This window comes from Drosophila miranda, chromosome 3 (genome assembly GCF_003369915.1).
Source record: "Drosophila miranda strain MSH22 chromosome 3, D.miranda_PacBio2.1, whole genome shotgun sequence".
NCBI lineage: Eukaryota > Metazoa > Arthropoda > Insecta > Diptera > Drosophilidae > Drosophila > Drosophila miranda.
The window spans coordinates 22,204,204-22,218,050 of record NC_046676.1 but is presented as its reverse complement, the minus strand read 5'-3'; the positions used below and the strand labels follow the sequence as shown (position 1 = coordinate 22,218,050).

Here is a 13,847-nt window from a genome sequence, read left to right as displayed (position 1 = left end):
TATGGTCCACCTTCAAGCGCACTTCAAGTCCCATGGAATCGTGTGGAGTGAAGGGTACTTTGTGGCAGGGGAAACTCTTTATACATTTTCGCTGTTCGCCATTCGCCATTCGCCATTCACCAGTCGAATGCAACCATTATGCACGTCCCGCAACGTGACCAGCAGCCATTGAGAGAGAGTCCTCTCCGAGGGTTTCGAGGCAGCGGTGGCGTTCTGAAATGGTTGTGAAAGCACTCTACAGATGGACGCTTTTCATTTTGAGTCTTTGGTCTGGCATTTCTAATTGCATTTTTACTTAGTTCAGGAGTCAAAGTTTCTTGGCCACGTTTGTGGCTGGGATCTGGATCTGGGATCTGGGATCCCCCGCCGTGCGTAAAGTTTAATTAAACGTGTTTGATTTATGACTTGCTGGGCATTCAGCTCCTGGGGAATGTGGACCGCCGGCAGCTGCAACCGCAATTCCAATTCCGAAAATCTAATGCGTTTATTTTTGGTGGGTGGCGAAAAGTTTTCCCACTCCCGCGCCATTTCCACGATGGCCATAAAAGCCAGGCAAGGCACCTTTATGGCCACTGCAGCTGTCCGTGTGTGCGTGTGTGTGTGGAGTGGAGTGCCATGTGCCATATGATTTCCGTTTCCGCTTCCGTTTGAACACACAATTTCCAGCACCTTGCGGATACTTCTCTCTCTTACACTCGTCTCCGTTCTTTGGCCATATTCCATTAGGCGTTTATTGTTTTCATGGGTATTAAAGTTGCATTTTCCTCGAAAAAAACAAACGGAAAAACAAGCAAAGTTTTCCCCTCAACAAGTTCATCAAAGTGGCTCACACACACACACACACGCAAACACACCCACAGCAGGTGGGATTCGAGGACCAATCTAGGCGCAAATCCCCAAGCTTAGGTCCAGGGGCCAGCGGCGGCAAATCAGGTCAGGCCACAAGCCACAAATCTCTTGCTCAATCCATGCTGAAAAATATTCCACGATAATCAACTTTGATACACGTAGGCTTTGCCTAGTCTCCGCCGCCACCGACCCCGCGCCCGCTCCATGCCATGCATTAAAATGCCGAAAATGATTGGGAAAATCGCAAAAGAAAATCCGGAAAGGCAAGCGACGAGCACAATCCCAAAACACAAATCTCCGTCTTACAACGGCCCCAAGGCCGACGGGAGGCGGTGGGTGATGGCCGTCGGAGTCCCTTTCCCTTGTCCATATTTTTTATGGGGCCGCATGAAAATGGAAAAACTTTATGTTAAAGAGAGAGAGACAGAGAGAGTGGGTGGGGTGTAGAGCCTTTGCCGATGAACTGGGTGGATAATCGTGGGGCCGTTTATGGGCAGTGGCTTAGCCTTGGACCGATCCGATGTGGCTTCTGTTTGTGGTGGTGTTTTGTGTGGGTGGACCGTGGGGGGTGCAAGATGTTGGCTAGATTACGGCGGAGTCCCAAGTGTTTTTGGTCGGAAAGGTAAATGGAAATGCATGGCCTCCGATTGGATTACAATTAGGATAGATGCCGAGTACATTTCGTAGTTTTGTGGTGCCTTTAAACAGCTGTTTGCACTCTCAAAGCCAGGGCAAACGTCTTCTTAGCGCTGGAGCCAACTGTCTAACTGAATAATTACCACGTGGTCTGAATTGTGTCGTAGTGCAGCCACTAATTGGTCTGATTGCCAGAACACTCTTTGGCAAAAAACATAATCCCACAATGTGACAAAACAACCAGAGAAGGACACAACCAAAACACGCATCAGTTCATCTATAATCCACTAGAAAATATTTTCATAAATGGGCGAAAATAAATACATACCGAACACACATATTTCCGCATATTTATATTGAAATTATAGAAATTTATTCACAAATAAAATTTCACATTTAACATGACCAATTAATGTGCGGCAAAGCCGCAAATAAAACCGCTTAATTACGTGTCACGGCCCAAAAGGCAGAGGACATGGCCAGTCGGAGTCCAGACGAGTCACAGCCAATGGAAAATTTGCATGACACGCATCGAAATGAAATAATAATATGGTTAATAAAGCCAGCCGCATCTGATTCATTCACTGCGGGCATACACGGCGATATCCGATGGTCCCAGCTTTCCCATTCCCATTCCATGCTGCATCGCCACAATCCAATATCGATCCCCCGGATTCTGGCTCGGACTCGGGCTCGGGGGCCAATTATCGCACTTATTTCGCTGCTAATTAAAATGCAATTATTTGCTTTTAACAACATAATCCCATTGACAGCCATTTTATTTGTGTGGCTGCTGCGACAAGGTCTGCTTCTCGCCATGGAGTCTACCACTTTGCCATAGCTATAGCATTGCCTCCAGGCCGATCAATTATGTACTACATATGTATAGGCTGCACTCGCACTAGTAGATTGGGTGGAAATCATATTTAAAGCTTCTTTTCAGCTGGAAATCTCTTTTTGAGGATGAGCAGACGCAAATATTTATCGTAGGTTGTTTACATTCTTAAATGCCGTTATAATAGTTTAATATAATAGAATGGAAATTGCGAACATTTGACAGCGGAAAAGCTATGGTTGCTTCGATTTCTAATATGGAAACAGACTTCCAGATACAGCCAATTACTCGGCTGACATATAAGAAAACTGTCACTGAAGTACAGATATATTATGTTTTCTCTCCCATACGCGAGAACAACATTAAAAAAGACCATTAATAACCGCCGTAATTATGTACAATCTTTAATTAAACGTAGTTTACCCCCCCCCCCCCCCATAAGATATTCATTTACATAAAAACCCAACAGATGTTGCCTTTATCACTGCTCGTCGTCGTCCTCTTCATCATCCTCGGCTGTGATGTGGAGACTTGGCGTCTGGAAAATGTTACCAATGCTAGTTGTCTGTGTTTTCGGCAATGGATTCACAAATAGGCCCGCATTGGCGGCCACGTTGCGTGCGGCCTCGTCCACGTAAATGTTGATGATCTGCCACAGGGGCAGGCAATCCGCATAGCCATGGGTGCGCGCATGCTGGACAGCCGCCGTGACGATCCAGGTGAAGTTGAGGACACCCGCATTGAAGATGTTCAGCCAGTAGATCATCTGACTGTCGTCCGTCTGGTTAAGGTCATCGACGGCCGTTTGCGGCACTGAAAGGGGCACGGGTGGCAGTAGTGGCAGTGGCCCCGAAATGGGACATGGTACTGGAGCCATGGTGGGAAGCGTATTTGAAGTGGGCATTTCAGCTGGAGTCTGCATCGGCATCGATAGGGAATCCCCCATGTGCTTCCGGTCAGCTGCCAATGAATGCCCGTTAAAGTTGCGCTTCTGCGGCAGCTTCACGGCTTGTGGCGGCGATGGCTTCTTGTCCAAGTCTGCGTGACGAAATGGAGTTTTTCCGATGAATTTCTACTCGATAGAAACACTTGGGACTTGGGCATGTACTTACTCTGCTTATCCTTGGTCTCGCGAGCGGAGCGCTGCTCGGAGCGCTTCACCCAGCCACGGACCGTGGACTCGGGCACGCCCAGCTCACGGGAGATGCCGGCCTTGGTCTCTCCGTTGAGTATGCGGGCAATGGCATGCTCCTTCTTTTCTATCGATACCTGGACGCGCGGACGCTTGCCACGTGGTGCACCGCATTTATCCATTGCTTAACCAAAGAGAATCTCAATTTCAGAAAAAGATGAACACAAAGAAAGAACTTTCCACAAAAAAGAACTGATGTCGTCTTAGCAGTTTTTTTTTCACAAATTCACGTTCGCCTTTTGCTCGTCGCGTACGTTTGCGCCTGCTCGCCTGCTCGCCTGCTGACATATAAATCGCCGACGTCGTCGCCGTCCCTTTCTCGCGTCTCTCTACTCTACGCTTTCGTTGAGCCTGTTCATCGCTTACTTTCTTCTGCTTTTCGTCGTTTCCATCTGACAGTGCCGTATTTTCACCACGTGACGCGGCAGAGTTGCATTATTCCATCTCCTCTTCGACTCTTTTTCTTGTTCTTTATGTTCTCTTTGCTAATTGTATTGGTGCTTTCTCTCTCTCTCTCTCTTTCTCTCTCTCTCTCTCTCTCTCTCTCTCTTCCTCTCAATGAGTCGTTTACCCCTATCGCCGTGCTTTTTATTACGCGGTGAAGGTTTCATCTCTTGCTCTCACCTATTCTCTTATTTTTCATCCTTTCTTTTGGCAATGCTGTATATTCACCACAGTGACAGTCACACATGTTGTTTCTTTCTTTCATTGTGGCGTTGCATTGGTATTGGTCGCCGTGCTTTCCCCTCCTTTCGATTCAATTAAAATGTGTTCAATATCTCAATTTATTATTTAATTTCTCATTTATTGTTTTATTTATACATTTAATTCTGATGTACACTAAAATATGTGTCCTAATATCTGGGTTTCTTCTTCCTTTCTTATTTGTGTGACATTTTCTTTGACTCTTTCATCTTCTTCGGGCATTGCTGCAAAGTTGCATTGTCACGGGGCTAAACTGTACCTTTAAGGTGCATGTTGGGTGTGATTCGTATCGTGTGGGGGTGTGGTTGTGGTTGTGTGGGGGGTGAATAAAAGGAAAACTTGATAAAAGAACACGACAGCAATGCCCTTTCCTATACCGACTTAAATACTTAAACCGTTTCCACATTTCAATTTACAATTTTTCATAATTTCTGGGGGCGCAAGAAAATGTTATATTTCACCGAATTTCCTTACAAAATGTTTGCACACACACACATCTAAATGGAATACACTGTTGTTTTGGGATGGCAAGGGAGGGGGGAAGGTTCTCCTTTCAATTATGTTCTATGTAAATCTATTTTCAAAAAAAATACCCTATGTAATGTAATATATTGTATATCGTACATTATATACATATTCATGCATGTATATGTATGTATGGCCAAATAATCGTGGCTTTTCCTTGTGGTTTTTGTTTGACAATTTGCCAATATTAACACAATGGCCTCTCGTATTATATTTCATAGATATAATAGCTAATAGAAAACCACCAACAATTGTTATTAATATGTTGAATTAAATTTCTGCGTGTTTATCTGTGTTTTTTTTTCGTTTTGTTTATGGTTTTGCTTTCATGTTTTGCCATTTTACCTGTCTACCTTAATTAAAGTCTAGTTTCTTTATGCCTTTTCGAAAGTATTGGTTTTTTGTTTCAACATTCCTCATTTTAACAATTATCACATGACAATTTCTCATGTTTTAATTAATTTATTCAGGGCAATTTTTATATTTTCTTTTTTTTTTTTTTACTTTTATGTGTGTTTCTTTGTTTTTTAAACATTTATATGTTTGAAGGGCATTTTTTTCGCCTCGTTTTTATCGTACAATTATTTTCAATTAATATTCAATAGATTTCACGTAAAGGGAAAGTTATAGACTCGACCGGTCAGAACTACTTACATATAGGATTTGGATTTGGGCTGGGCTTTTTCCCCTTTGCATTAATTTTTCCATCTGGCAGAGAAGGGAAACGATTGGCAGATTGTTGTGGGAGTTTCTGGCAGTTTTCTCAATAAAATGTAACCTAAATCTTTGATATTTGTTTTACTAAAATGTACCTAAAGCTAAAATATCAACTCGAATGGAACCCACAAATTATGAAATTAAATCAAAGAAATACAATACTGTTGGCATATTCTCTAATGCGCATCCACACATCTTTGAAGTACACCTGGAAAAGAAATTCATTCTGTACCAAACTCGACTCTGAATGTGTAGCACTTTTCGTTGATTCTCTACTACACTGTGATTCCCTCAAAAACTGGCAACACATCTCGTTAGCTTCCCAGAGATGTTGCCCTATCGCCCTCCTTATACGCCCAGTCTCCCTGAAGGACAATATCATATCTGAAATGTCTGTCAAAATGTCTTTCCATTTAGTAATCCTCCTGCAATTGATGCAACCCCGACTGCTTGGGCGACCGACGGCACATCCGGCGCAAGATGGCGAAGAGCAGGGCGAACATCAGGCACAGGCCCAGGGCGATGAGGGAGAGCTTGCCGTAGGGCAGCTCGCTGAGGTCCCGTCGCAGACAGATCTCCGGCGACTCGTCGTGCAGGACCAGCTGGCGGTACTCGCCGGCGTGGTGGAGGAGGCCGAGCTGCTCGAGGTTCCACTCGATGTGGCGCGTCAGTTGGTCGAGCGTCGAGGAGTGCGTCACGTTGGGGCAATTGGCCACCCCGTTGCAGAGCAGGTGGCGGGGTATGCAGACCTCTGTGTCGCCGGGGCAGCGGAAGTCGCAGCCGGCGTCCTGCAGGAGGGAGGCGGCCAGACTGCCGTCGGGATTGCGCGGCAGGTGGAAGAGCTCGCTCCAGACCAGGCGGAAAATGTTGCGTCCTGGCTGCCCGTCGCCTGTGTACTGGATGAGCACGGGCAGTGGCTCCTGGTCGGCCCCGGTGGCCCCCAGCTCGGCCGTGGTCAGGATGGGCAGGTCCCGGGCCATTGATATGTTCTCCGGGCAGACAACGAAGCGCGGCTCCAGGCGGCCGGCCAGATACACCTCGATCTTGGCACTCTCGCAGCTGCGGTCGGCGAAGCGCGCCTTCTCCAGATTGAGCCACAGGTCCCGCTGGGAGGCCACCTTCAGTTCCCAGATGCACTTCTCGCGGCGGTAGTGGTGCTCGGGCGGAGCCATCGGTCCGGCCACCATCGCGAGGGCCTTCTTGTAGGGGAACACCAGCTCCCCGTCCGGCGAGGGCCCCAAGGTGATGGGGCCGCACAGCGGACCGTGGGCGAACTCATAGGTGGCCTCGAACAGCGGATTGGGGTTCTTGAAGTAGGAGGTGATGGCATGCTGGCCCTGGACGATCATCTCGAGGTTCATCTGGTCCGCCGACGAGATGACGCGCACCGCCCGCGGTATGTTGTCGCAGAAGCAGGCGAGGTTGTTCTGGTACTTGTCCCGCTCCTCCCAGATGACCAGCTTGTCCACCCGCTCCTCGTGGCATCTGGTGCACGCGTTGCTGTTGTACGGCAGCTCCTTGAAGGACACCGAATTCACCTCGATAATGGCCCGTGCGTACAGCCTCTTGTCCGTCACGAACTTGTACTGGCACCGCACATCGCTGCCGCCCGTGCGCTTGAAGATCAGCGAATTGAGGGGCGACCGGAGGCGTCCGCCCGGGTGCTTCCAGGCGTACATCACCTCGTCGCACAGGGTGTTCGGAACGGGGTCGCCGAAGCGCGTGTTGTTGAAGAAGTCGTAGTGGGCCCAGTAGTACAGTGAGCTGCCGCTGTAGCTGCCCGTCTTCGAGTCGAACTGCACGTACAGCGAGGGGCTGGTGCTCACAAAGTCCACCTTCTCCATTGGCCGCGAGAAGGTGTCGCAGAAGGTCTTGATGATCCGAGCGGGATCGGCGTGGTCCGAATCGTAGATTGTCAGCGATTCGCCGCAGTCTCCCTCGTACTTCAGGATCGGCGACTCGATGCGATTGATGCGGAAGCTGCAAGGAAAAGTGGAAACGGGGTAAAAAAATGTTGAGAATCATAAATCTAGCCCAGCATGTGGCAGGGTCTGGCACGGTGCCAGGCCGCAGTACAATTTAATATAAATTCCCCCCGAGCTAACAGGTGAATTCTCTCACGTCTGAGGGGTTTTCTGGGTCCGCGATGTGAGCAGCATTCTTTCCAGTGTTAAATTGCATTCCAAAACTATTTGCGGCAGCCCCACAGAATATTTGCAACGAGCTGATGTGGAAGGCCAATTTTCTGCAGTAATTTCAGGGATTGCAGGGTCTGCAGGGATTACTTTTACTTCGGCCAGAGGAACTTAGAAATATACCAAAATATACATTTTTATTTTCCAAAATATGGTATGTATATATTTATACTTATATATGCTGTCAAGAAGTGAAAGGATGGGGGAACCTCTGGGGTTCCATGGTTCCTGGTTCCGTCACGAACGAAAGTTCGCGTTTAAATCAAATGGAAACTCTTACAGCAAACCGGCATCTCCATATATTCCATAATTTACCTGTATTTCACGGCTTATACTCATTGCAAAAAAAAACATTCATTGGAAGCTCTCATCTCGATTACATTTGCAGCTCTTTTATTCGCAGAGCCGCTTCTGCATTATGCCACAAATTCCACAAATTGTTCTGTACAAAAATGTGACCGACTGCTGCTTAGCCATTCTGCCTTTCATGTGTATCCTGTATCCTGTATCCTTTTATATAACCATTTCAGACTGCGGTGAATGCAATTACATTACTATGCTCTATCCAAAAATATGACATAATACATTTTATTAACCCACACAAAATGTTGGCACAGCAACAAAAAAAAGAGGCGAATGGGGAGGAGGGCAGCGAGAAATCACCATCATCAGCAGTATGCTGGGGGGGAAATGGGGGGAGGCACCCGCCAGCTACGCCCCCTAATCTACCTCCCTGGCGGCGCAGTGTGGCACAAATTTCATTTGGTTTCTCTTACTCTCTCTTGTTTTTTATGGCAGCCTGTGAGTCCCCACCACTATTCATAATAGAGCAGAGTTACTATTTTTTATTTTTACTCTTTTTTGTAGCCATTCCCCTACTCGACGTGCCCATAGCGTCATTCACGTACGCGTCGTCGAAAAGTAAGCCCCAACGCCCTGCGGCATGTCCTCGTAATCCGTTTGCAGCCTAGCCTAGTTCCAGGGACCAGAGAGACTCCCCCAAAAGCCAGTCCGTCCTCAGTTCTGCTGACTCAGTGGGTGGCAGGGGGGTTCTTTGCTCAGAGGTGGGGCCCTGCTGGATTGTCAACTGGCTTGCTTGGTTATGTGCATATGGGAGTCGATTGGTGTCGTGGCCAAAAGCCCAAAGCGCCAGTTTATGCGGCCATAAGGCTTATAAATAGCCCAAGCACGAGTATGTGCCACGTCTTGTGCATTTCAAGCGGATTTTTGTTGTGCTTTTTGTGGTCTTTTTTTCTGGCCTATTGCAAAGCTTGTAAATGGATGGTGCTATTCGGGGAAAATGAAGGTGGTGTATGGCTACAATTGATTTTCTTTTGGTTATTGATTGTGGGTTACAGGGTTACGAGGTACCGAGGCGTACTTTGTGTATCGGTATAATGTTTTATTGGGGCATTCTATTAGTAGTTTATGGTATGTAATGCAATATATAGAAAGCGAATGGATAAAAGGAACTCATGGCCTCAGAAATCTATACACAGCTTTATTTCTGGCTGTGCTGGCGAGGACTATGCTGAGAAATTCGGTAAACCTGAGTCACACTAAACCATAAAGATAGATAAGTACATACTACCATTAATTAGTAGATAGAAATACACAGTATATAGCCGTAATTTTATCCAGCAGACAATAGCGGATAGCAGCAGACACTAAGTAGTTAGTAGCTTGATGTAGATCGACAGCTGCCCAAGTGTCTGTGTGTGTCCAAGCAAATGGATTGTTTTTCCACTCTCTCTCTTTTTCTCTCTGACGAGCCGAAAACTTAAGTGCAATATACTCAAGGAGTAGTTCAACATCTGGTCAGACCACTGGGGGGAAAAAAAGAGTAGAGGACAAAGTCGTAGCAAACAAAAACGGAAGAGGCAACCGAAAGCAAAGCCATGACATGTTACTTAAATGAGCAACTTTGTTGGAAACAATGTCGACAGCGTCTAGACTCCAGCGACAGGCCGCAGGACGAACAGGAGAGTGAGTGCACACCCACATATATATGTATGTAGCTACTCGTAGATGTACTCAAGGTTTTGCGGGAGGAGCCTGAATGTAAACTGAAATTTCTCCTAGAGGAGGACTACGGAAGAACCTCTTCTAATGGTCTGCAATTGTTGTAGCTGTTGTTGTGGGCGTTTTGCAACAATTTGAGAGAGAAGTTGCCGGCAAATAACAACAACGAGAACGAGTTCAGCAACGAATCCAACAACGAGAACGAGTGCTAACTGGAGACCCAAGAAAAAGACAACAACTTCCCCAGAAAAGTGCATGAGAACGTTGTGTGTGCGTTTTCCCATTGCATTTTTCGTCTACTTTGGAACTTTTGCCCCAAACAACAACAAACTAACGTGGCTTTTCCATTCTCTTGCCCAAGCACGCCCCCTTTCTGTATTCCTCTCTCGCTCACCCTGTCTTGCTGTCTCCGTCGATTGCTTACGCCATGTTCGGTTGCATTTTGTGCACTGTAATCACGCAATCATGTTGCCCACTTCTGAACTCCTAATGGCAATCGGTGTAAACGTGCGCACAACTTTTCCACCTGCCCCACACTCGGGGGGCCCCATGCGATGGGGTGTACCTCTCCTTTATTGGGGTGGTGCACGGACCTCGCTCCTTGCCTTGCCTCATTTTGTAGGTGGACATAAATATTTATCTTTTGGCAAAAACTTGTTTGATATTTTAACCCTCTCCTGTCCGTTGGCCGCCTGCCTGCTCGATCTCTTCCCGTCCATCTGCCCATCCCTGCCCTGTGTGATGTCTACCCTGTACATAGTTTTCTTTAGCAGTTTCCCCAGCAAAAACTTGGCAACATTTTCTGCATAAATTACAGGAGTTGCAACAACCAAGTACGGCAAGGATTTGGGCGGATGTGTGCCTGCCTGTATGTGTGTGTGTGTGTGTGGGAGAGGGGGTCAACGAATCATTGCAATTGCAGCTGGATTACGGATAAAGCGTTGTACTCGTGTTCGAGAAAATGGGAAATGTGTAGGCAACAAAGGAAGGAGGTATTCGGGATCCATTGGGAGATTAGCATTGGAAGAATGGGAGGATATCTCTGGGTACTTTTCAAACCAAAACGAAGGCCACTCAACCGTTCTGCAACTCCTCCTCAATCATACAGAACAGAAAATGAACAATCTCCGACCAGATTTCACTTAATTTCAACCAACTGCACTCGCTCAAAAACCCACAATAGAATTCATGTTTATTATGGAATTACTGCAAGTTTAAGTCGCTTGTTTACCGCTTAACCAACTAAAATCCCTAAATTATGCTTCTAATATGAAATTTCCTCTCAAAATTTACTTTGGAAACTCGTTTCTTTATCTGGTTTTCCCTGAAAAGTTTCGCAACCATCAATGTGCCCTCAAAGTGTCAGAGTTGGAAAACTTTGCCATAGTCTTTGGATTCATCCTTATAGTCGTTTTCATTCCTTATCCTTTATGCCAAAAACCGCAGCACAATAAAATATTTCACAGGCCAGCAATGGAAATGAAGGGGAAATGCAGTGGAAAATACTCGGTGCTCGGTACTCGGTACTCGTCCTCTCGTACTCGAAATGAAATGAAATGCACAATCGATGCGACACTTGGCCAAAAAGTTCAGAGAGACTCTGGCACTTCAGACACAAACAACGGCCTGGCGACAAACACTTTGACTACTGCCGGCTCTGAACAATGTAAAAAATATATATATTACTGAATATACATATATATATGCGGATATATGCGGAGTGTGTTTGTGGTGAACAACTTCAGCTCCGACACGTTAAATTAAAATGTCACATAAATCTTTGCGGAAAATTTCATTAAAATACGCTTACAGCATAGAACGCAATGAGGAAAGCTCCGGCCCGAGCAGAGCCCAAGCCCAAGCCCAAGCCCAAGCCCAAGCCCGAGGATTGCCAACGCAAGGAGGCAGGGGGTGATGGTAGGTGGTGGAGGAAGGAAATGCAAACCGCCCCCACATAGCCGCAAAACTTTGCACTTGTAGAGAAAAGACCGACAAACGGATTTCGGACTGTAGAGGGATCAACTGGGATGCTTCTTGTCGGAAGAAAACTGGTTACAAAATGAAAATTTTAATGGAAAAACTTGAAAAGGCCAACGCTTGGGGGAGGCCATTGGTGACCCTGATCGTTACGACTCCAAAAGGAATCTCCCTGGTCATATGTTGTCAAATAAATCAGCGAGGCTGCAAATGACACGATAGACAGGATAAACTATTTTTAAAGTTGAAAATTGATTCCAAAAGAGGCCTATACTTTTTCCTTTCTTTAACTCCTACTATAATCCGCAGTTGTTTGAAGAGGTGACCCCGATCTGTCGGCTTTTTTCGACGTAGGTTATAAGAGACACAACATTTTGAAAGAAGCCAACGAGAAAATCAATTTATATTTGATTTATAATTCGTAATAAGCTCCTTACATCCTCCTTACCTCCTAAATCTCCTAAAATAAGTAAATAGTGAGCCCGATGCTGAAATTTTAAGAGCTGATGACACAAATTGTACACCATCGCGTAAATAATTATGACAGGATCATTGAGGAAACCACAATCCTGTTCGATAACCACCCTTACATGCGACTGCCCCCTCCGAAGCCAATCACCCTAATGGGCAAGTCCCTCTAATGAAATTAATGGAATATGTAATGCTTACCTAGGGAAATAGAGCCGCACAATTTCCCCGACATGTCCTTTGATGTGATAGCTGCAGGACGTATTCGGCGGATACCAGTGGGCAATGCTCAGGAAGATGCCCTCGCTGGCGCTGCTGTCCTTCAGTGAGTCGGAGCTCAGCAGCCAGTCACAGACCCCATGCTTAATGCCGGCCGTCTCCACGTGGCCTGGCCAGTTGCCAACATTGAAATGGAAGCCCGTATTCAGCAGCGGCCCCGCGGGCGATGTAACAAACTCCACATACATATATTGTGATGTGCCTACAGACGATGGGAAGGATGAGAAATGGAAATGTTTTCGATGAGATTGACATCGGGCTGGGGATTGGGTCGGGATGGGGGGAACCACTCACCAATGATGCTGAATGGGAACTTGCCGAGGCCACAGAACTTGCCTATAAGCGGCGAGTGCTCGTCGCGTCCATCGTAGACCGCCAGCCAGTCGAAGGGGCAGTGCTCGTTGCCCGATCCTATGGGCCTGATCGGACAGGTCATGACGTTCTCGCATCTGCAATAAAAAAGAGTGTTTCCACTATGAAAAGGGCTGCAGGCAATGTCTCAATTCAATTATCGAAGCACCCGATGTCACATCAAATTCGCCCGGCGACGATAATTCAATATCGAAGCCCAAACTGAACAATTAAAAAACTCACGTAGCAGAAATAACGAAATAAAAAAGTGCACAAAGAACCCCAAAGGTATGAAGGACAGAGAGAAATTGAATTGACTGTTGACAGAGTGTTGAGCCTTTTAGTGCCAGATCGAATCTGTGCAGAAATGTTTGAAAAGTGGGGATAGGCAGGGACTATACGGAGGCATAGAGATGTGAGTTTGAAAACTTTCTCATCTGTATTAGCCAATTGGTAAATGGCACTCATGGTGAATGTTGAATGATTGGATAAGAGAGCTTGCTCACTTTACGGCTGCATTCAGCCATTCATCAAAAGCCTTTAAAAGGTTTAAAGCTGTAGTATTCCATTCAAAAATCTCCACGAATTTCTACTTCAAGTTGCTCTTACTGAATAAATTCTGCCCAAGCCCCATCTTTGGTCATGACATTCATTTGCACTTTGCTTGCCACAGGGAGCCAGGGAGGAATCGGTGGATGTAGTTTGGAAAAGGAATTTTCCAAAGCAGACAAAAAGGTGGAAAAAAAAACGTATAGCACAAAATCAAAAGCGTCTGTTCTGAAGCCTTTCCTAATTTCTTGCGTCGGTCCCGGGGATGCTTTTAATTTTTTGCTGGCTGTCTGGCCTCGGCATAACCCTGACTGATGGAGAGCTCTGCGCCCTAGACGAAGTGACCTTTATGCCTCCGTCCAGCCAATGCAGGGAGATGAGATGCCTTCAGCTCAGTCCATCCATGTCGACGATGACAGGCCGGGCCGTGGGTTGCCATTCGTTTTTTGTGTATGCCTCCGTCGATTCACAATTCATCTCGCCCCATGGCAGTGGAGGATCTGACTGATTGCTGGCCAGTTCAAAAGGCAAATGAAATGCCTCTCAC

The 13,847-nt window shown here is 46.4% G+C and overlaps 2 protein-coding genes across 6 annotated transcripts in view; both read right to left on the bottom strand.

Moving 5' to 3' along the window:
• Nucleotides 1–2,756: 2,756 nt before the first annotated feature.
• LOC108160671 lies at nucleotides 2,757–4,082 on the bottom strand. Its single transcript, XM_017294817.2, has 2 exons — nucleotides 3,433–4,082; nucleotides 2,757–3,358 (listed from the first exon to the last, which is right to left on the bottom strand). The coding sequence occupies exons 1-2, from the start codon at nucleotides 3,632–3,634 to the stop codon at nucleotides 2,802–2,804; spliced, it is 759 nt and encodes a 252-aa protein (XP_017150306.1). The 5' UTR covers nucleotides 3,635–4,082; the 3' UTR covers nucleotides 2,757–2,801.
• Nucleotides 4,083–4,292: 210 nt separating this feature from the next.
• Nucleotides 4,293–13,847, bottom strand: part of LOC108160669 — a 56,971-nt gene continuing 47,416 nt past the window's right edge. For all 5 annotated transcript variants that reach the window (XM_017294812.2, XM_033391554.1, XM_017294815.2 and 2 more), the window contains exons 7-9: nucleotides 12,695–12,849; nucleotides 12,323–12,602; nucleotides 4,293–7,439 (exon numbers count right to left, since the gene is read on the bottom strand). In XM_017294812.2, coding sequence (XP_017150301.1) covers nucleotides 5,873–7,439; nucleotides 12,323–12,602; nucleotides 12,695–12,849 — 2,002 coding nt within the window. In that variant the 3' untranslated portion in view covers nucleotides 4,293–5,872. The remainder of the gene's footprint in view (nucleotides 7,440–12,322; nucleotides 12,603–12,694; nucleotides 12,850–13,847) is intronic.